Genomic DNA, 24,363 nt, shown 5'->3' with positions numbered 1-24,363 from the left:
ATGAACTACATCCAAGGGTATCAAAAGAACTGGCAGAAGTAATCTCAGAACCGCTGTCAATAATTTTTGAGAATTACTGGAAAACAGGTGAGGCCCCAGAAGACTGGAGAAGGGCAAATGTTGTCTCATCTTTAAAAGGGGGGAGGGAGGACCCAAATAACTACCATCCAGTGAGCCTGACATCAATACCAAGTAAGATTCTAGAGCAGCTCATGAAACAGACAGTCTGTAAGCATTTAGAAAGGAATGCTTTGATTACTAAAAGGCAGCATGGGTTTCTCTAAAACAAGTAATGGAAGACTAATCTTACCTTTTTTTTTGATAAAGTCACAAACTTGGTAGATAAAGGGAATGCTGTGGATGTAACATATTTTGCTTTCAATAAGGCCTTTGACAAGATCACCATGATATCCTTGCCAAAAACCTAGTAAAATGTGGGCTAGACAATGCAACTGTTAGGTGGATTTGTAATTGGCTGAACAACTGAACCCAAAGGATATTCAACAATGGTTCCTTCTCACCATGGAGAGAAGTGATTAGTGGGGTGCCACACAGTTTTGATTTGGACCCAGTGCTATTCAACATCTTTAACATTGACTTGGATGATGGAACAGAGGGCATACTTATCAAATTTGCAGATGGCACTAAATTAGAAGGAGTAGCCAATACCCCAGAGGGCATAATCAAAATTCAAAATGATCTTAACAGTTTAGAAAGCTGGGCCAAGGCTAAAAAAATTGACTTTCCACAGGGAGAAATGTAGGATACTACACTTGGACATTAAAAATTAAATGCACATATGTAGGATGAGTGACACCTGGCTTGACAGTATACATGCAAAAGGGATCTAGGAGTGTTAGTGGATCACAGGCTGAACAGCAATGTGATACAGCAGCCAAGAAAGTCAATGCAATTCTAGGTTGCAGAAATAGGAATATAGTGTCTGGATCGAGGGAAGTAATACTGCTACTCTATTCAGATTGGGGCAGAAGTTACCTAGAATACTTTGTCCGGTTCTGGTCACCACAATTCAAGAAGGATGTTGACAAGCTGGAGCATGTCCAGAAGAGAATGACCAAACTGGTAAAAGGTCTGGAAACCACGCCCTATGAGGAGTGACTTAGGGAGCTGGGTATGTTTAGCCTGGAGAAGAGAAGATTAAGGGGGTGATATGATAGCCCTGTTTAAATATTTGAAGGGATGTCCAAGTGGTGATCAAGGAAGCTTTTTTTCTGCTGCTCCAGAGACTAGGACATAGAGCAATGGATTCAAGCTATAGGAAAAGAGATTCAACCTAAACATTAGGAAGAACTTCCTGACAGTAAGAGCTGTTTGACAGTGGAATACACTGCCTCCGTGAGTGGAGGTTTTTAAGCTGAGGCTAGATGGCCATCTATTGGGGATGTTTTGATTATGTATTCCTGCTCAGCAGTGGATTAGACTTTCACTAGAAGGCCCTTGTGCTCTCCTCCAACTCTATGATTGTAGGTGCAGTAGGCTGTATTTCAGAGGAAGGAACTAGCAGAAGTACTGAGTATTCCTTGTCTAAGAAAACCCTAGGAAATTCATGGGGGCCACCATAGGTCAACAGGTGACTTGAATGCATTAACACACCCAAGGAATGGCATGATATGTGCAAATCTGAGTTGGTGCAGCTGCGTGCATGCCATTGAGAAGAATGGGACAGGGCCATTTGCAGATGCTCCAGTCCATGGATGGCAAGGTCACAGACAGAAACAGCCGACTTATATTATCTTTTCTGCCTCATATGAAATTCTGGGTTTGTAGTTGAGTAATGCCTAAGAGTTCTCTGGCTGAGAACTCTTAAATACCCCTCCTTAAATTGGATGTCACTTGGCTTTTTGTTTTGTTTTGGTTTTTTTTGTTTGTTTTGCAAAAGGGATGGTCAGCTAACTTCACGAGAAAAGAAACCCCAGTCTCCTTTAAGGAGTGTTTGGCTGTTCAGCAGGGATTCTTCTTCCTTGGGAAGCTTTAATCCACGTCCTGTAAACCTTGGAGATCCAATTAAACATCAAAGGTTGGGTGGCAGGGACCTAATCCATTGAGGCTGGAGTATTTGTTTTACTTTTTTGCCAAATCTTAACTCTGGGAACCAACAACTCCTTCTCTCCAGATATTTCAATCCATGCAGTGCCACCTGATGGCAAATCAAACTAAAAGCAGAGGGAACTGACAATGATCTGTTATATTCAAACTCACTTTCTCAACTCCTGTAATGCTCCAACCATCCCACTCCACACGCTGAGCCCCAGGTATCAAGGAATAAGCTCCTGGAACAAGCCACATGACGAAACACAGGAAAACAAAACAGCACTAGTTTTACTTTTAAGACCAAGCTAGATATTAAATAAGCAGCCTTTGTTGCTTATTAGCATTTCTACATCTCTGCCTTAGCATATCTACTTAGCTGTCAGCATTTACTTGTGCACATGCCTCATATGAGGAAATAGCATCTCTACATTGGTACAATATCATAGAATACATATATATTCTCGTATATCATAGAATCATAAAGATTCCAAGGGCCATCCAATTCAACCCCATTCTGCCATGCAGGAAAACAATCCTGAACTTTTTGCCAGTGGAGAAGCAAACTTTTAGGAAGAAGTGTAAGGGATAGGGGAGTTCAGCTCCCCCAACCTGCTTGCTTGCTTTATTTTATATTCTACTTTTATCCCATAATGGGACTCCTAAGTAGCTTATACTATAAATTAAAATAATGAAAACAATATAGGATGTAAAAAAATGAATAGCATTAAATCATTAGTTTCAATTAAAACATTACTTTTAGAATGTGCACTTTTGTTGAGAGCTGGCATGGTGTAGAGGTTTGAACATTGGACTCTGGAGGTGATGGTTCAGTTCCCTGCTCAGCCATAGTAACCCACTGGGTGACCTTGGATGAGTCACATACTCTCAGCTCCAGAAAACCCCATATTAGGATTGCCATAACTTAGAAATGACTTGAAGGGAAACAACAAGAACAACCCTACTCCTTCTCTATTTCTATTGACAACATCTCTATTCAGCTGGCCAAGGAAGCCCGCAGTCTTGGTTTCACTTTTGACTCCTCTTTGTTATTTATCCCCCAGATCCAGACCACAGCCAAGGCCTGTAGATTTTTTCTTTACATTATTGCCAAAATCCGTCCATATCTCTCGGCGTCTACTGCAAAGACTCTGGTCCATGACCTAGTGGTCTCACGACTAGATTACTGTACCCTTCTCCTGGTAGGGCTTCCTCTCTCTCACTTCCACCCATTAATTTCTGTCCAGCATTCAGCTGCACGTATTATTTCACTCGCTCGCCCTTTTGACCATGTTTCCGCTCTATTGTCATCCCTTCATTGGCTTCCCTTTCCCTTCCACATTCAGTACAAACTTCTGTTGTTGACTTTTAAAGCCCTGCATGGGCTGGCCCCTCCTTATCTATCTTCTTTCTCCTGAGATTCCCACTTGTGCCCTCCACTCTGGTAGTCAAGGTCTCCTGTCCCAGCCTAGGATTTCCAGTGCTCCGTCCCAGATTCGCCCCTTCTCACTTGCTGCTCCTCACTCCTGGAACCTCCTTCCCCCACAAGCACAGCTCATCACTTCCCTAACCAGTTTTAAAACTGAGTTAAAGACCATATTGTTTAGGGAAGCATTCCCAGGGAGTTTGTGGTTGTTACCTGGTTGTTTGATACTTGATTTGATATTTGATGTTTTTAACTTGCTTTCTTTTTATTCAATTCTATTTTATAATATTATCTATTGTTTTATCTGTTATTATTTTTAGATTGTATGCCATGGGCAGGCTTTTTTTTAGATATTCTTTGATTTTATTGATTTTTGTACAGCGCTGTGTACATATACAGCACTTCACAAATAAAGTTTAATGATGATGATGATGATGATGATGATGATGATAATAATAATAACAACCCTGTATAGAATAGCTTCCCTCAACTCTCTCCAGCATGGCCATTGGTCATGGATAGTGGGAATAATCATCCAGAAGATCTGGAGGAAACCAAACAGGGAAAGGTAGAACTCACCTGGTGAGGTGTTGTGAAAGGCCAGGTAAAGCTTTTGATGAGAAGTAAAGTCACAGTGAGATAAATGGTTTGAGAGTGTGGAGGGAGAACATCTGAGAATATAGAGTTGTATGAGAAAGAGTGGATCCAAAATGGAAGTATTGCCACGATTCCAAAATCCAAAATTGTCCACATAGTGACACCTTTGGTTTCTGATGGTTCAGTGTACATACACTTTGCTGCATGCACAAAATTATTTAAAATATAGTGTATAAAATGACTTATAGGCTATGTGCATAAGTGTTGTTGTTGTGTAACTTCAAAGTTATTTCTTTCTTATGGCAACCCTGGCAAATGGGGTTTTCTTGGCAAGTTTCTTCAAAGGAAGTTTGCCATTGCCAACCCCTGAGGCTGAGAGAGTGTGACTTGCCCAATGTCACCCAGTGGGTTTACATGGCCAAGCTTGGTTTCGGACCCAAGTCAGTCCAATGCTCAGACAACTACACCACGCTGGTTCAGGAAACATAACTGAATGTCATGTTTAGACTTGGGTCCCACCTTCAAGATATCTCATGATGTACCAGTAGGTGCAAATATTACACCTTCTGAGTAATACACACAAAAGTACTTTACAGTTATACAGTACATGTAAGACAGCAATAAAAAGGACAGTAAATTGAGGACCATTCTGATCTTCCCAGGAAAGGAGTCCCAGAGTCTTGGGGCAGCCACCAAGAAGATCCTATTTCAGGTGACCATCAGCCATGTCCATGAAGGTGGTGGGACTGAGAGAAGAGCCTCTCCTGAGGATCTCAGGCCTTAGGCAAGTTCATACAGAGAATGTAGATTCCACCTAAACACAAGAAAAAACTACCTGATGGTAAATTCTATTTGCCACTGGAGCACACTGCCTTGGAGATTGAAGGAGTCTCTTTCTTGGGAAGTTTTTAAAGAGAGGCTGGAGGAGGTCCATCTGTCGGAGGTGCTTTGATTCTGTGTTGCTCTTGGGGGTCTCTTCCAACTGTATGATTCCATATAGTTTGTCATATAGCTTTAACCTCACCAAATATAAAAAAACCTGCTTTAACAGGAAAAGGAAAAATCCCAACAAACTTTTAAAACAGAACGTTTATTAAATAATAGACTTTCCTGAAGGTGCTGTTTTATTTTAAATTGAACTGTTTTTAATTGCTTTTTGTATTTTTAAGTGAATGTTTAAAATTGTTTTAATATTGTGAATAATTTAATTCCATTTTAATGTTCATTTCTTGTATGTTTTTAGCTGTGTGGTTCTTGTTTTAAATTGTAAGCCACGTTGGTATATTATAATACACAGTAATAATATTATTGCTACTACTACTACTACTACTATTGGTAGAAGAGAATCGTCCTTCCAAGATGCTTGCTGGCCTGCAAAGGGGCCAGAGGAAAAGACATTTGTATGCAAATGAAAACTAGCCATTTCTGTTGCCCCGACTAAATCCTTAATAAATGTGAATCATTTATTAAGGATTTAGTAAAATTGCCCAGAGCTGCTTAATAATGAGAATCGTTCTACTGACCTTCAAACTGTTCTTAGAAAATTTAATAATTACAAAGTGTCTTAAGTTGGATTTTCTAGTTTTAAGTATGCTTGATTAAAGCTTTCGTCTCACTACGCTCTGATTTTCTGGAACCGGAAAGTGAAGGATTGTTAATGCATTGCAAGAGTTGTTTTTTAAAAAAACATATCTTGCCCTGGCTAGAATATCCAATCTTAACTTTCAAGTCCTGTTAATCAGAAGGAAAGGTACCTCTTTGTAAAGTCAAACTGTAAGTCATTTTATCTACTTTAAAAGCAGACAAGTTAAAATACAGTCTCTATCTCCAAATAAAACCTAAACCAGTTGAGTCTCCCTTATCTGAAATGCTTGGGACCAGAAGTCTTTGGGATGTTGGAGTTTTTCAGATATGAAAAATTAGGCAGCAACTGGGATTATTGGTTTATTAGGTTTGCACCAAATACAAGCTTTGTATTCATCTGTTCAGATGGTCACTTTGGAAGCTGCTCAGTTTTAATCTGGCTGGGATTTAGAAATCCAAAGCTTGCTTACTTAATTTCAGTGGGAGATTCTAATACTGTTAAGTACAAATCAAGAAACAACTACTCCTTTTCCCCCTGTTATAAGAATTGTCTGAAATTTACAAACTTAGTATCCCTTTCTGAGTGGGTTAAAATACTTGCCATATGTCAGAAAAAGAAATGCTGAGTGTTTGTTTAAATACCACAAACCTTTACACTGTTATTTTAAACAAAAAGAACTTGGGGTGGGGAAAGAAACACCAGTCACTTCTTCAAATTTATTGCTTAGCAGAATTGGATAAACTTTGCATGAGTAGTTGCTCCTTCCAAAGGGATTAAGCCTGCCAGGTTTCAGATGAACACCTGCAATGCAATTCTTTCTTTCTTTAAAAAGAAAACCCCACAAAGGAAAGATAATTCCTTCCCTCCCCCTGAAACTGACATAGGCTGCATGAATGAATGAACAGGATTTTCCTTGATTCACCCATAGTACTATATATGTGTAATGAACCATGTGCATGAATGCATTTCTTTTTCCAGTGTCCCATTGAAGATAAGCAGGAGAGGGCAGATCTATGCTCAACTTGAGTCACACCAGGTGCCATTTATACTCACCCTAGGCACCCAGAAAATTGGCCACTTGCAAGCCTGAAATTCAACTCTGAAGAGTGCACCCTTAGGTGTTTTGCTTTTGGCCATGCTGGGAAAAATAATTTGGGGTATTTCACATTTACAGACATCCAGGATTTGGCTGACAGACAAAGAGCAAGTATCTTAAGCCTGGCCATATGTTGATCGAGCCAAAACAGCTCCAATCCCCCAAAAAATCAAGGGAAGAAGAATTGGTAACTTTACTGAAGCTGCTTGCCTTAAGCCAAAATTGGTTTGTTTTCAACAGCCAAGGAAGAGCGTTTGGTTGGCAAGTGTAGCTTACTTTTTAAAATAACAATAATAATAGTAATAAATGTTATTATTATTATCATTTATTTATATAGCTCCATCCATGTACATGGTGTTTTACAAACTGTTACAGAATAAAGCATTTATAAGTATTCAGTAATATAAAATACAATAATATGATACAGTGGGGGGGGGGGGACCCAACATGGTTGTGTGCCTTCTAGTCATTTCCAGCTTACGATGACCCTAAGACAAACGTACCATGGGGCTTTCTTGGCAAGATTTATTCAGAGGGAGTTTCTCTTTGCCTTTCTCTGAAGCTGAGAGAATGTGACTCCCTTCATACAGCCTGGAAAAAGTTTGTTTGTGAAGTCGAAGGCTTTCATGGCTGGCATCATTCGTTTTTTGTGGGGGTTTTGGGCTATGTGGCCATGTTCTAGAAGAGTTTCTACCTGACGTTTCGCCAGCATCTATGGCTGGCATCTTCAGAGAATGTTTGACTGGAAAGGACTTGGCTAATGGCAGGCCTCAGGGTGTGAGGATCTGCACAAGAGGATTAATGTCTGCTTGATGGTGCTCATTGTCTGCTGGGAGAGTTCTCATTTGCATTTGTTGAGTCTTTATCTTGCTATCTTTCAGGACTGGTAGCCAAACCTTGTTTTCTTTAAGGGTTTACTCACTCCTGCCTTTGCAGGTCACACAATATATATTATTCTATGAATTCAGAGTAGAAGCGTAGTTGCAACCAGTACAGTTTCTTCAAAACTGATCATAGAATCATAGGCAGGGTACATACCGCCACTTTGCGGCACTCTGCCGCCGCCGCCGGTAGGTCTGTGGGGGAGCCGGAGCCTTCAGACGGCGCGACTCCCGCGCGGACCGAAAAAGAAGCTCCAAAATGGAGCTTCTTTTTCCGTCGCGTTTGTGACGTAGCGAGGCGCCAGGGGCGCACTCGATACGTCACAAAGGACGCGACGCGTACGGACGCTCAGCGTCCGATACGCAAAGATGGCGCCGGCCATGTAGAAGAGCCGTGTAGAAGGGCCATCTTGTACGGACGGAGTCCGTACTAGGCCCAGGGGCGTCTATAAGAGACGCCCCTTTTTTAAAATGGGACGTCCTCCGGACGTCCCAAATGGCGGTGCAGAAAGCCCCATAGAGTTGTAAGAGACCAAAAGGGCCACCCAGTACAACTCCCTGCCATGCAGGAAATCTAAATCAAAGCACCCCCAACAGATGGCCATCCAGCCTCTGCTTAAAAACCTCCAAGGAAGGAGACTCTACTACACTCCAATGAAGTGTTTTCCACTGTCGAACAGCCCTTACTGTCAGGAAGTTCCTCCTAATATTGAGGTGGAATCTCTTTTCCTGTAGCTTGCATTTTCCGGGTCCTGTTCTCTGGAGCAGCAGAAAACAAGCTTGCTCCCTCCTCAATATGACATCCCTTCAAGTATTTAAACAGGGCTACCATATCACCTTTAACCTTCTCTTCTCCAGGCTAAACATCCCCAGCTCCCCAAGTCATTCCTCATAGGGCATGGTTTCCAGACCCTTCACCATTTTAGTCGCCCTCCTTTGGGCACGCTCCAGTTTCTCCACATCCTTTTTACATTGTGGTGCCCAGAACTGGACACAATATTCCAGGTGGGGCCTGACCAGAGCAGAATAGAGTGGCATGATTGCTTCTCTTGATCTAGACACTATACTTCTATTGATGCAGCCTAAAATTGCATTGGCCTTTTTAGCTGCCGCATCGCACTTTTGACTCATGTTCAACTTGTGGTCTATTTGGACTCCTAGATCCCTTTCCCACGTAGTTTCATTCAGCCATGTGTCACCCATCCTATATCTGTGCATTTCATTTTTCCTCCCTAAGTGCAGTACCTTACATTTCTCCGTGTTGAATTTCATTTTGTTAGCTTTGGCCCAGTTTTCTAGTCTATTCAAGTCATAGACCGGTTACAATGGGCTCTTGATATCCCCTGGGGTTTGGTTCCAGGACCCCCCCCCCTCCATGGATACCAACATTTGAGGATATTCCAATCCCATTATATACAATGGATTGTAAAATGGTATCCCTTATGTAAAATGTTAAAATCAAGCTTTGCTATTTAGAATATATATATATATATATACACACACACACACAATCCGTGATTGCTTGAATGCATGGATGAAGAATCCATGGATAAGCAGGGCTGACTGTGTGTTTCTATATGATGTTCTGGTCAGCAGTCTGCTACAACGAATTCCATGCTTTTTTGACGGAACTTCAGTTTCCTCTACCATGAGACAGCAAGAATTACATTTCTTGCAAACCCAGTGATTTTCCACAAGGCGCTTCTCAGCTGTTCCCTTCTGCTGAAGGAGACCAGCCCATGTGAGTCCAAGGTCAAAACCCATCCTGATTTCTTAAAGAAAAAAGCTTAGGTCTTAAAGCTTGATCAAATTCACTCCTATGTGAGGGTGTTTGAGCAGCAGAGCAAATGAATCGCAAAGTAAGGATGGCAGGAGCTCACAGTATACCTCAGGAGGAGGACTGAGTTGTTCTCACAAACAGTAAAAGAGATTAAAGATTAAAGGAAATATTTAACCACCTGGAGCAGGGGGAACAGCTGGTGTGAAAATATTTATTAATGAAGGACTTCCATGCCCACATTTTTAGATCTGCTTATTTAAAAGGTAGTTTGGGCATAAAGCAGCTGCTCCAGGGGCTAACATAGGAGTATTAAACCCTCTTTTTTTTCCAGCCCACACTTTTCATTTGCTACTATGGGCTTAAATAAACGCATTCTTCATTTCTCCATCCCCACTCTAGGTGGGGAGGAGAAGCAGATGTTGGAAGTTAGGATGCATGCATACCTCGGAAAGCTTTGGGTTGAAAAGAGGGGTAACAGCCAGACCGGTTCAGACAGAATGATGACTTGGAAGCTACAGCTAGTTGAAAATGCAGCAGTGAGATTGCGGACTGCAATAGTAACATTTATTATTATTATTATTATTATTATTACATGGTGACTCAGTGGTTAAGACGCTGACTCTGACAATTACAAGATCAGCAGGTCAGTAGTTCAAGGCCCAAGCCCTGCATGATGGAGTGAGCTCCCATCACTAGTCCCAGATATTGCCAAACTAGCAGTTTGAAAGCATGTAATTGTGCAAGTAGATAAATAGGTACCACTTCTGTGGGAAGGTATCAACTTTCTGTGCAGCCACATGATCACAGACTTGTCTGACAATGCTGGCTCTCCGCCTTAGTAACGGAGATGAGCAGCACTCCCTACAGTCAGACATGACTTGACAGCCTTGTTAAAGGGGAAACCTTTACCTTTTATGGGATCCAAAACCTCTCACAGATAAAACTGGTTAAAAACCTAGCAATTCTGAACTTGAAAAACAAAATCATTTCATTTAGACAGTATAAAGTTATGTTTTGAAAAATGCAAACCATAAAAATACATCAATAAGACACACACCCCGAATAAAACCTCCCTGACAATGATCATCTCATAAAAGCATGCTTGAACAAAAATGTCTTTGCCCAACATTTAAGGAGACACCAACACAGTTGGTGGGGACCCCCAAGTCCCTCCTACCTTTTTGGGTAACACTATGTAGCCTTTCCCAGAACAAATGGAATAGAATAGAATAACAACAAAAAAAAAAAAAACATGCTGGAGCGATGCCAATAAAATATCATAATGGAAGGTCAAATGTATACAAATCCATCGTGGATGAGCTTTTCAGCAGTCAGAGGATCCTACCTGTGTATGGGGAGGGGGATGAGGAGAGTGGAATTACATAAACCCAAATTTCAGCCAGGTTAGCACAAGCAGTGAGATGGCTTTTCCCACCCATCCTGGAGACAGTGACCTGAAGCAAATGTCTGGTATAACAACATGTCCCTGCCTCACTCTTCCAGGGGTCTAGCCCTGCCCTTAATATAGTAAGTTGCACACAAGCTTGTAGAAAGCATTTTTTGATCATAGCCCATCCTGCAGGAAAAGGACTTTAACCGAACTGAATTATAGGGCAGCTGTGCATTGTGAAGGCCTTTGCATTGTGGATCGTTCCAATAATGGGTGACAGCAAGACTGCCACAGAGACTGGAAAAGTTACTATTTTGGACTCTAGTTTCCGAAATCCAAGTGACCATGCTAGCTGAGAGGTTCTGGATGTTGTAATCCAAACTTAACTTTTCTAAGCTCTCCAGTGTTTGTTCATAATATTCTGCCAAACCCCAGCACTGGGGTAGGTGAGTGTTACATTTTAAAAAGTCTTTAGAGACAAAGTTCTTAACACAGCAGATTCATTGCTCCACTGTGGGAGTTTGGCTCTGGAATATCAATATTTTAAAAAGGTGAAGAAGGAAAAGTGATTTGCACAGCTTGAGCAAAATATTCCTTAATGGGGTATCACCAGTGTCTTAGAGTTAAACTACATGATAGGTTAAGTATGCATTATGCCATTTAAGATCCTTTTCTGTTTTATTCTGAGGTAACATGGGAGACCTTTATCCTAATAAGGATCAGCACATCAGTGTGAGAGACTTTAAACCTTCCCCTCACTTAAAAAGTGAGGGGGAGGATCATTTTAATTCAAAAATTCACCTCCAGATTAAAAGGTTGTTTTTAAGTGCCAATGAAATGTTTTGTGTTTTCTTTTTTAAAATCCAGGATGTGTTCATTTTGAAATGAAAACTAGGTGGGGGAACATTTAAAGTTTCCTACCCCCAGCTACATGTGCATACTTACTACAGAGAGGAACAGAAAAAGATCATGGCAAATATATTAGCAGCATCACTTAAGGATGTGAGGAATACCTCCCAAAATGCTTTGGTACAGTTGGAGTGGAATTGCCAGTAGTAAATCAGACCCTTGGCTGTACCTTTGCAGGACGCACTGGAGATTCCTAATAGGCATCTGCACACCCCACTGGTCTGCCAAAACTTTCAGTTCAAATATTAAAATTGCCTCCTCCCAAAAATGCAATTTTAGGCCAAGGATTACTCCAGGAGATATAATTTTCATTCTACTGCTCTTTTTAATTCCATCTATACCAAAATGACAAAAAATCACTCCCCGCATCATCTGGAAGGAACTTTGAATTTCCAGAATGTCACCTCCAGTTACCAAAACAGGTGGCAGTGCAGCCCATGTAGTATTCCAAAATGCCAAAACAGCCTTCTGGCTAGTCAAACATGCCCACCTGTCAACTAGAGCCAAACAGAGTTTGCAAGTAATGGGTTGTAAATAACATAGGCGGGATACAAACCGCCGCTTTGCGGCGCTCCCCTACCGGCGCCATTTGCTCCGCGCGGAGCAAAAAAGAAGCTCAATTTCGGAGCTTCTTTCCGCGGCACACTGATGACGTCGCGAAGCACCAAGGGCGCATTCGTGACGTCATTAGGGCCGCGCGACGTTCGGACGCTCAGCGTCCGATACGTCAATATGGCGCCGGCCAAGTAGAAGGGCCGGCACCATATTGTACGGACACAGTCCGTACTAGACTCAGGGGCGTCTAGAAGAGACGCCCCTTTTTTAAAATAGGACGTCCTCCGGACGTCCCAACTGCCGGTATGTAACCAGCCATAGTTACTTGTAACGTGCTGCTTTGTGGATTAACAAGGGTGTTAAAAAACTGTGATCCAAAATTAATGCAGAGATTGAAAACAGTGGCTCTTTACTGGTGTAAAAAGCTTTGTTTTCTAATTACTTTTTTATTTGTATAGTTATTTTGAAAGCAATTGTGTCACTCTCTTAAAATTGTCGTCCTAGAGTAGACATGCAAGGCTCCTCCTCAAAAGTAAAAAGCAGCATACAGTGAGCATTGTGACGTATTATTATTAGTGAGTAATGACAGTGAATTTTTCAGTAGTTTAATAAGCAACGGGAACTAATTATTTTTTTTAAAGTAACTTTCTCTGGTACAAAGGTGTCGAAAGACAGCATCCAGAAATTTAAGAAGCATGGCTGATTCTTAAAAAGTAGTGTCTCCAGGGTCATTTGAGACAGATAAATCGGGCTCACCCCATCCTCTTGGTGGAGAGACCGGATGACCCGGGGACCAATTTTTGAATCTGGCACAAACAATCCACACAATATCTGGGTCATACCCCTCTTACTGCAGATTTGTGAAGGTCCCCAGTTGCTCCACATGTTATCAGAAGAACTGGAGCCCCCCATTTTGCACATGTGCTTTGACTGTGCTGCCTGGTAAAGGGGGGTAGTCAGATCAGTTCTTGATGCAGGATACTCAGAGCTGCCCCCTAAAGTACTGTATGTTGGTCATTGCAAATGGCACCAGAGACACAGAGTACCTATATCCATCCCTGACCTCCCCAACCATGCCCTGGGATGCATGTGAATGTGTCCACCTCCTCTATTTCAGCCAAGTAAGCATTGCTTGCTGTCATTCCTGTGAGCCTGTCTGGATTATGGAAGGAGAAAGAAAATCCATGTAATATCATAAGGTTTTTAAGTTTTTAAGTTGTGGATTGTGGTTTTATTGATTCTTGATTATACTGGTCAATAATGTATGGAATCCTGTTAGGGCTTTATGCTGGTTTGAATCCTATTACAAAAGCAATTTCACTTTCTCCAAGTTTGCGCAAGGGTGTTATTCTATTCAGGGTTGCTTGGCCCGTTATGCTGGTTTATTGTTGTTAACTGTCCTCAAGTCAATCTTGACTCATGGTGACCCTGTGGATAAGACTTCGCCAAGATCCCTTATCCACCACTGTCCTGCTTAGGTCCTGTAGATTCAGATCTGTGGCCTCTCTTATTGAGTCTATTCATCTGGCATGTGGTCTTCTTGTCTTTCTGCTGCCTTCTAGCATTATTGTCTTTTCTAATAATGTCATGATGTGACCAAAGTACAACAGCCTCAGTTTTGTCATCTTAGCTTCCAGGGAGGAAACTATCATCCAGCCTTCCAGGTATACAGGTTTATACCATTGCATTAATGTTTGTGCTGCCTAAGAGATTAAGTAGAGTCCTTACTGCCCATTAGGGAGTTGGATAAGCTGTTGCACAATGGTAGAGCGTTTCACCCACTGCACAGTCAGATGTACAACTGTGTAATCTAGAACTTTAACATACTTACAGTTGAATAACTGTAAGCTAGGGCATTTGGTAGGCAGGATCTTGGCCAATGTGTTACTGATTTTAGCAAGAAGTTAAAACTTTAAAATTGCCATCCTATATTTGACAAATGCTCCAGCTTGCCCATCATTTGAACTTCTTTTAATTGAACATCCTATTGTCCCAGGGCCCTTTCACACTATATTATAAAATCACCACAATGCCACTTAAACTGCCATGGTTCTGTCTTGTGGATTTGCAGTTTAGAGAGGGATAACAGCTCTGGAGGACAAGGGTTCGAATCCCCACTCAGCCATGAATACCCACTGAGTGACTTTAGATTAGTCACTGTCTCTCCACCTCAGGGGAAGGAAAAGGCAAACTCTGAAGAAAACTCGCCAGGAAAACCCCACAATAAGGTCACCATATGTCAGAAGTGACTTTAAGGTAAACACCAATAACAGACTTAGCATTCTCATCCAGAGAGCTCTAATGCTTCATGAAAATACAAAACCCAGGATTTCATAGGATTCAGCCATGCAATTAAGATAGAATCTTAGTGGCATAATTCTGTAGGATGAAAGGACCATCTGTGGAGTGGGCTGGGCATTTTCTTTGTTGAGTACATACATGTGTTACATGCCAATTTCCATATGCTGTAATATGTTGAATGTAAATGTTAGAGAGGCTTAGTTAAGTCTATGCTTCTTCAACAAACAAATCCTCCCTCTGTAATCCATCATGTCTCAGTCTAACTTTTTTTCACAAGATGGTTGTTTGCAAAGAAGGGACTCATTTTTCAGTCCTTGTCAGACCAAGTATGGACACTTGCAGGACTAGAACTCCTAATGACCACTTTGTTGAACTTGTATATCTGGATTCCAAGCTGGGAGTGGAGTCTATTATTTGGTAGACCAAAATCTGTTACTTAATGCATATGTCATCATTGCGATATATGAAGGTAGTCATTAAGCTTTATAGTTGAGTGGGTATTTGATTTCCCCAGTCTGAGTCTACTACTGTAACCACTGTACTACACCACATTATTGGCAGGTAGTCCTTTTTTCTTGATCTCAAGATGTGGAGGCCAATTTGAAGCCACAAGGTCTTTGGAACAACTGGGCTTATATCCCAGAACAAACAAAAGATTTCAAAGTCTTCCAAAACATTGGGGAGAAATAAAGCATTCTTTGTCAGTGTTAACAACAGTGAGAACAAAAGAGCGAAGTTTCATAAGCCGCAGCTCCAAAAAACACAGGACTAACAAGCTGTAAATAGACTTTGTGGGTGACACTTAACTTTATTTTCGGGCGATTTAGCGGCTCATTGTTTTCACACTTAACCAGTTTTTAATTAAAAAGTGACTTTTGTTCCTTTACTTTGGGGGAAGCTTCCTTCTTTGGATTTGGCCAGCTCAACAAAAAGCCATAGGAGCGTGATAGTATTAGAAAGCAAATAGGGAGGTTCAATCACCACCAGACCTCACCAATTCATGTCCGTCTTCTCTCTCTCTCTTTTGTAATCTGCTTATTAGATTCTTATTGTCAGAAAGGATTAGTGTTATGAGCCGTAGGAATTCCTTTCATTTCCCTGTCAGGAGAGGTACTGGAGTGTGGCTGCTTTTTTCATAACAATAACATTCTGGATTTCTCTTTTTCCCCCGACCCTCCCCTTCTCCCTGTCCCTTCTACATCTTACCCTTTGCCCACCCCTGGCCTCTTTCCTTTCTTCTCTTCCACAGAGATTTGTGCCGCGGATTGTGGAGGGCACGGCGTCTGTGTCGGAGGCACCTGCCGCTGCGAGGAGGGCTGGATGGGAGCAGCCTGTGATCAGCGAGCGTGTCACCCACGCTGCAATGAGCATGGGACATGCCGGGATGGCAAGTGTGAATGCAGCCCAGGCTGGAATGGAGAACACTGCACCATTGGTAGGGGAAAACATTTTAAAAGAAAGAAAGAAAGAAATCCCAATTGTAAAGGAATAATGGATGGGGGAAGGGGAAAGGGGATGAAAGAAGCATGCTTGATTGAATTGGCGTGGCATTACCGTAGCATGCACATCTTTTTCTTTTTATATGTTGCTGGATAGTCATGTTCTGGTGTCATACATTTCCATGCAGCGATTTCCCCCTCCCTCTTTCCAGAAACCAGCAATGTCCTTTCATTTGTCAATATGATCAAACATACACATTATATACAGGCTAAGGCAAGGGTCGTGTATAATCTCCAACTGTCCCATGTTGTTGCCAAAGGAGGTACAAGGCAAAGAGTCTTTGACTTATTTTAAATAACTTGAAACAAGTTTCTGGTTTCCCCGTTTATGAAGGTAGTTCCCTCAAAGTGTGGGGGACATGCCCAATGGCCACAGCAGCGCAGATGTGGGAAGTCTGGATGATGTTTCCAAGGAGCAGGGCTTCTATAGCATTCTGTAGTTCCACAATGTGTTGCGGAAAATGGGTGAATATTTGCTTTGTTTGCATGATGTATTCCAGTTGCAGGACTCCAGTTTTCTTGGAGCTGAGCTGAGGAAGCCATGATGGGGTGATATGTTGTCTTTTGTTGGCATAATTTGAGTGTAATAAGGGCTCATCTGTTTTTGTAACCCCAAAGAGGAACACAGCAATTTTTCCACCTCCTCCTCCTTTTTAGCAGAATAGGTTAAGAAACAAAATGTCACATAGAAACACTGCTGACACCTCAGTACTGAAAACTTCCCTAACGCTTTTAAGGAACTGAACACACATGGGGCAGGAAGCAATGAAACTACTTTGGTGTTGCTTTCTACTTGAAGTCAGTTACCACAAAATATATTGTAGTAGTGAACAAAGTGTGGTCCACAGGTTGCATGTGTCCTCCCCCCCAAATTTCCAAAAATCATTGTCCCTAAATGTCCTCTAAGAACCATTGGGGGGGCCAACTTGGGCCAATTTAGGAAACGCCTCTTTTAAAAAATAGAAAGTGAACTGGAAGTGACTTCCATTCATTTCATATTGTTAAAGAAATTATCTCCTTGGCCTAAGATGGCTATGGACCCTAAAATCATGGTGAAATTGCTCCTCACACCTCCGAGAGAGTATTTGGTGGCAAGAAATTATATTTTTCTTTTAGCAGGGAGTATAGTGGGGTCCCGGAGATCTAATGTGTCCCCCTAGCCTTCCACAATTGGCCATCCCTGTTATATTGAAATGCCATTTCCCCATTTCAAAAAAAAAAAAAACCATGTTTTGGAGCTGGTTTGGGGGGGGGGGGGGGGAATGGCCAGCATTAGACAGTTTAAGATTTAAGGTCTGCATACACAGTTCCATTCCCTGAAAGCATCTGTTAAGCCCCAGGAATTTTCCAGATACTGAGTGCAGACAGGATAAAATAAAGCTGCTTCAGGTCACTTTGGAGGTATTCTGTTTAAATGACATATGCATCTTAAGGGGCCAGAAGCTGTGCCAAAGCTGTGCTCCAGTCCTTCTGGCCTGTTAGGACACATGCATCATTTAAACAGCATACTTCCAAAGTGACTCGAAGCAGTTTTATTTTGGCCTATCTGTACAGGCTCTTACTTTCCTTCCTTCAGCTGGAGAAGTGCCATCAGGACAAGCTTCAGTCCCTGGTACTTGACCATCCCTATCACCCTTCTGCCCCTTGCCATTTAACAAAAAAGGCAACACCCCACAAGGATTAACAGCAGCTGAGAGTGAGTTTTGGAGAGTTTGCAAGAGGCTTGCAAGTATGTCACCAGCAGGATTCCAGCCTATAATGGTTTAATGCGTGGAGTCAGTGTCAAATTCTTTTTTGAGAATTTTCAGTAGGGAAAAATTTATACGTTTTGTCCTTGCAGGTAAGAATGAAGGATTTTGCGATTTTTCTCCTTGTTGAGAGAAAATCATACAAAACTACTCGGACTACTCAAAGTTTGTGACTTGGCATTTTCTGCCAAGGAAACAAACACCCTGCAAGAAAAAAATAACCCAGCATTTCCTGTGCAAACCCCCAACATTTATGTGCAGAAATTAGTTTTCTTGGCATTCTTGAACAGAAAGCATTATTTTCCGAATAGAAAAAATGTGTTTTCCATGCAGGAAACATGAAAAATGCTGTTTCTGTGCCAAAATAAAATGTATATTTTTCAAAGACATCCCAAACTATGGAGACTGTCACCCATCTAGGATTCTCCTCATCAGGATTCCCTAACGCTCAGGACACTTAGATGGTTCTTGTTGTTTTACCATTTTTTGAATATTCTTTCCATTCCTTATTCACACATACTTTGCCCATTTCCCTCCACCACCACTGAAATATTTTTTTTCTGCCCTAATGCCAATGAATTCCAGTTACACTTATCCCATTCCTCATCACATATGTGATTCTTATTCACAGTAAATCATAATGCCAAACAAGTAGGACTGCACAATTCACAAGTTGTTGTAATGCCTGGCCAGTGCTGCGAAACCTAAGTTGCCCAATTTGTCATTTCAAATGGCTACTCACTGTGCCATGGCTCCAGCCATTGTCATTCCTGGTGTGAGAAATTGAGTAATCCCAGCAGCCATATTTGTTCAGCCATGTGTCTTCTCCACTGCACTATAAAGTGAGAGCTGGGTCCTCGTGGGTGACAAAAATTTGTACTTTTTTCTATACCTTTTATTTCAGTCCAGTTCACTTTCACTGTTGGTGCCAGGCGGAGGGGGACAGGCAGGCAGTTTTTGAATGAAACAAAGACAGAGATGTAAAACAAGAGAAAGGTTGAGCTCCCTCCATCAGTCTACTTAGTTAAAATAAGAGTCTTTTCAGGTGATGTCACATGAATAGAGCAGTTGCATGAGCAAATAGTGCTGCTTTACATGCACTGTACATCGATCATTTGCAAACTAACTGATATCATAAATCTAAGGCTGCCTCTACACTACAGAATGAATGCAGTTTGCTACCACCTTAACTCCCATGGCTCTGCTATGGAATTCTGGGATTTGTAATTTTGTGAGATATTTAGCCTTCTCTGTTGGAGAGCACTGGTGTCACAACAAACTACAAATCCCAGGAGAAACTTCTTAAACAGAAGCTTAAATCAGATGCATCACAAGGATGTTCAGCCCCTCTACACAGAAAACTACCATCTCACAAGTAAACAAACAGTTCTTTCCCCCTTCTTGCCTTCTGTCATGACAGAATCTTGCCCTTCCCTGTAAGCTCAAGCAAAAGCAAACAGTTGCAGCCTCTCTAAGCATGTGTGTTCTTTCTCATTAATCACAATGGCCCTCCTGACCACACTCTGATGTTGCTATCAGTTTTCATTTGTGAAATGTTGAAGAGTATGAAATACAGTTTGACATCCAAAGGGAAGAGGAAGGCAAGGTTACCAATGGTGCTGAACACCTTCTTCAAAACAGGTTCAACACATTCATTTTCATTGGTGTAGCGGTCATCAGTCACCACTTGGTTGTCCAAGATGAGTCTCCCTTATGCAAAACATTTTGGACCAGAAGTGTTTTGAATTTTGTGTAGTTTCAAATTTTGGAATATTTGCATATACACAATGAGATATCTTAGAAATGAGACTCAAGTCTAAACATGAAATTAATGTGTGTTTCATATATATCTTATACACATAGCCAGAAGGTAATTTTGTACACAGTATTTTTTAATAATTTGTGCAGGAAACAAAGTTGTTGTACACTGAACCATCAGAAAGGAAAGGTGTCACAAACTCAGCCACACATGAAAAAGCTTTGAGAAGAATCCATTTCCTAGACAGTCGGTAGGTACATAGACTACAATGAATACTCAGTCTATAAAGGAGTTTTTGCAAAGCTATAAAACCCAAGAATTTTAGAAAGCCAAAAACAGTTGTAGTATTGTCACAGATGAAAGGACATTGATATGGTACTACATTGTGCGTAGCAAGCATCTCCCTCATTCTGGTGTGATCTTCCCGCATGGTCACCTGCATTGTGGATGGTAATCTTCATTGTGTCTTGTCTCCCTGCCTGCTTTTGCCTCAGAAACCTGGTATTCCAGTGGCTGGACCCAAATTCCTATCTGTAATTGTGTGTACAAGTAACATGGCTAGGAATGGTTGGCAGAAGTTAAGCAAGTTTCTCTGAATGTTTGCTCCCTGTAGATCATAAAGCAAAAAACCCTTGTTGAGTTGCATGCTTTCTGACTAAACAGAATGCACATCCCCAGGTCCTTGTGATGCTGCAACCTTAGCTTTTCTTTGCTTAACAAGGTTCAGATGGTAGAGTGTGGGTAGAACTAGGTTCTAGGGCATTCATGTTGACATTAGTGGCAGTTGTGTGCCACCTCCAAGCTCTTCTCTCCTTTCCTCTCTGACATATATAGTGGTGGAAAATGTATTATGCTAAATCATCAGAATTGCAAGTTTGCCCACCTCAGCTCCACTGCTATTACTTAGGCTGAGAAAACCCATAATCTGGTGATACGATGTCCATATGTTTTTTAAAAAGTTGTTATTAGAGCTGTACTTTGTTTTGTTTATCTTGAATCTGGTGAAAGTGATTGGGCAGGTAGAAGAAATCGAAATCTTAGTTTTTTGTTGGAGTCACTTCTATAGGATGTGATGAAGACTGTAGTTTCAAGTGGGTTGGAAGGGAGAGCAGATGAATTAATGCATGGGAGGTCAATCAATGGTTATTATTGGCCACAGTAGCAAAATAGAGCTTCCAAGTTCAGAAACATTCTATTTCTAAATATACGTTGCTGGTAGTAACTAAGGCGGGTTATGGACCGCCGCTTTGAGGCGGTCTCCCGCCGGCGCCATTTGCTCCGTGAGGGAGCCGCAGCAGCCACATCGCGCGGCTCCCGTGCGGAGCAAAAAAGAAGCTCCATTTTGGAGCTTCTTTTTGTGGCGCCTCTATGACGTCGTGAGGCGCCTGGGGCGGACTCGTGACATCATAGACGCCGCGCGACGTCCGGACGCACAGCGTCGATACGTAAAGATGGTGGCGCCCGTATGAACAGGGTGCTGCCATCTTGTACGTATTCTATACGTACTAGGGTTAGGGGGGTGCGGAAGAACCGCCCCTTCCTAACCCTAGTATGTGTAGAATATGTACTAAATGGCGGTGTGTAACCCGCCTAAGGAGACTTACTGCCTTTGTATCCTACCACTGAGCTTCCCATAGGAAACTGGCTATCTGTGCATAAAACGAGATACTAGACTACAAGAGTTCTATGGATTCAAAAAGATTTTTTCTGTTCTTGTGCAGCTGGGTGGCTGTTTTGAGTGACAACCATAGTTGTGTCATACCATCCAGTTCTGCCCTGCATTAGCTGGGTAAGTTCATGCTCTCCAGTTTCATGGCCACCCTTTTCAGAAACAGGTCAAACTGAAGTCAAAGATAAAATATAGTAAAACTACACCCCCCAGCATCTTGGTCTAAGTTTGTAACCTATTATTTTGCTGAACTAGAGATCACCTGCTGTAGAAGCAGGTGGAAGAGCAGGCTTGTTTCTAGGCAATATCCAATTACAAATTACAGTTGTCCCTCCATATTCGCTAGGGTTAGGGGAACAAGACCCCCGTGAATATGGAAAAAACGCAAATAACAAAAACACTGTTTTTACCTAAAGGACACCTCTCTAGGGATCTCTATGTCCTCCAGTGCAACTCTGTGGTCAATGTCCAACATAACCTAACCATAGAATGACACTGGAGTAGCTACAAATGGTCTTTCAGTGCAACTTTTAGTTAAAGTTGACCACAGAGTTGCACTGGAGGACCTAGATAGTCCTAGAGGCAACATATTAATGAAATCCGTGAATAATCAAATCTGCAAATATCAAAGCCGCAAATATGGAGGGATGACTGTATATTGCTTTCTGGATCACAAATGAAAGTGTAATATCCAGGTACACATTTAGACCCAACTGTCCTTGCTGAGACGTGCTGCAAATGACCTCCAGTTTCTCTTGTCAGACAGGTTGGCTGCCCCTGAATTTAGCAGAACAGGAAATTATTTCAGGACATTGAGACCAGCATTACTATTCTGGAGTTATTAGCCCATGCAGACAATAAGTATTAGTAGAACATCACTGCCAAGTGTAGTGTTGTTACCACTAAATGACTTCATTGAATTGGGGGAGGGGGACAAAAAGCTGAAGAAAAAGGTACAGCTAAGACTTTTTACTGTGCACAGTGTTCCTTAAACCATGCTGGAGAAGTAATTCATCCCTGCTCCATTTTTAAAATCCATCATCCCTTTTGCAATTTGTTCAGAATCGTTGGGATACTTCAGAGCCCTGGTATGTGATCATCCAAATCAGATGGCACAGCTAGACTGTTTCAGGTTGCAGGTTAAAAGTTGCATATTTAAATATTAGTGTATCTGGGGAAATGAATTGATATCCAGGAAAACCCATGCTAAAATACTGACCAGTTAAAGGTGCTACTAGATTCACACACACACACACACACACACACACATTTTCTTCTTAAATATGTTTTCTTTTATGTGCCTTCAAGCCATTTCCAACTAATAGCAACCCCTAAGTTTTGTTCTGAGCAGGTTTGGCATTGCCTTCCTCTAAGGCTGAGAGTATGTGACTTGCCCAAGGGCACACAGTAGATTTCCATACTCGAGAGAGCATTCTGACCCTTGTGTCCTGGAGTCCTAGTTTAATATTCAGACCACTGTACTATGCGGGCTCTCCAGACTTTATCCAGAGATTTTCCACATGAGTTTCAGTGACCAAGTGGAGATTTGAACCCTGGTTTCTTTGTCCAACACTCAAACCACTACACCACCCTGGCCCCCCGTTTAATTTTAAAAATAAAATCAGGATATAGAAGAGCAGCATGTCAGGAAGAAGGTGCCACACTAGTTCTTTCTACTTAGATTTGGTTTGAATTTGAAATAAGGGTGCCTCAAACCTACAGTTTGAAGTAGAATAATCCAGAAAAAACCTACAACATATGATTCTGTAGATTGTGCATCTTGACAGGCTCCCCCCAAAATGATGACAGCTCCCAGAATTGTGAGACTCCACCAGATGGTTTGTATAATCTTTCCCATCTTCTCTCCTTGGATGGTGGGACAGCCTTTCTGGGAACCGTAATCAGGCCTTTCTCCTTGAGTGCAACTGAATACAGTATTCGGACCTGCCAAGAAAGTTGACAACCTCCCATGGTAATGCCAAACTTTACTAATCAATCTTCTCTCCTCCTTGCTTAAAAATATGAATCTTGTGCATTAGACCTACCCTTTCTAGCCCTAGTGGAGTTGAGACTCAAAAGGGGAGGAGGCCCCAAAATTCTTGCAAAAGGTCATGACCCTTCTAGTTGGGTGGTCTTCTCCAGAGCCCAATTTGGGAGGGATAGGGAGAAAGAAATGGCAAATACAAGGAGTCATCTAAGAGGCAGATTGAAAGGACCGTGGGAATGGTGCCCAAACTGGAGAAACAACCCTCCCCTATCCTTACTCGGCAACATTATAAATAAGAGCAAGGCACTTGGCAGGAAGAGAGCAAATGAGAGCTTTATCTGAAAATCACACACAACTTCTGCCTAAAAGCATTATTCCTGCATCTGAAGTTGTCAGCTGCTCTAAAGAAAAGGAGCTGTTCAGTCACACCACTGAGAACTAAAATTTCTAGGTTCCTTTCATATTCTCTCCCCCCCCCTTCGCTCTCTCTGTCTCATTTTCTCTCTCTTTGTTGCTTTCTCTCTTTCTCTCTCTCTGACCTCAAGCCAACCACTTAAACTTTCTTTTCTTCTGTTGAATCCATATCATCAGCGTACTTGGCCTCCTCCTTTTGTGAGGTTAATTCATTGTGTCAAAGCGGTCCATTGGAGGCAGTTATACAGGGGCATTGGTTCATCTCTGCAGTTGAAAAAAAGTACCAACAAGAGCAAGCAAAAGAAAAACTTTCTTCCATTCCAAAGAAGGCCCTGTATGATCTACAGAAGGCCCTTTGCTCTGCTGCATATCAGTCTTATAGTCAATTAAGTTCCTCTCTCTTTGAATTAATCCATCACCACCACCTTAAGTGGTCACAATTCTAGAGATAACACCTTGCAACTGATCCCTGGATGACACAATCCCGTCTGTAATGGGAATGGTCAGGAAAAGCTTTCTCTGCTTTGTCTCTTGGCTTAGTGGAGATTAAAAAGGTGCAGTGGTGTCACTGTGATTGGTGTCACCCAGTGCGTAACTCACGATGCCACCCCCAATTGACCTCCTCCCATACCACACAATACAGAATCCTTAGTAAAAAGTTTTGTACTAATATTACTCATAAATCTTAATTCCCATATATCACTGAATGTGATGGCAA

The 24,363-nt window shown here is 41.8% G+C and overlaps 1 protein-coding gene across 11 annotated transcripts in view; it reads left to right on the top strand.

The window, feature by feature from the left end:
* TENM4 (teneurin transmembrane protein 4) overlaps positions 1-24,363 on the top strand; it is an 840,211-nt gene that overhangs the window by 668,356 nt on the left and 147,492 nt on the right. For all 11 annotated transcript variants that reach the window (XM_042456125.1, XM_042456124.1, XM_042456133.1 and 8 more), the window contains one exon: positions 15,819-16,004. In XM_042456125.1, coding sequence (XP_042312059.1) covers positions 15,819-16,004 — 186 coding nt within the window. The remainder of the gene's footprint in view (positions 1-15,818; positions 16,005-24,363) is intronic.

This window comes from Sceloporus undulatus, chromosome 3 (assembly GCF_019175285.1).
Source record: "Sceloporus undulatus isolate JIND9_A2432 ecotype Alabama chromosome 3, SceUnd_v1.1, whole genome shotgun sequence".
NCBI lineage: Eukaryota > Metazoa > Chordata > Lepidosauria > Squamata > Phrynosomatidae > Sceloporus > Sceloporus undulatus.
Note: the sequence above shows the minus strand (reverse complement) of the source record. Positions and strands in the feature narration are given on the sequence as shown.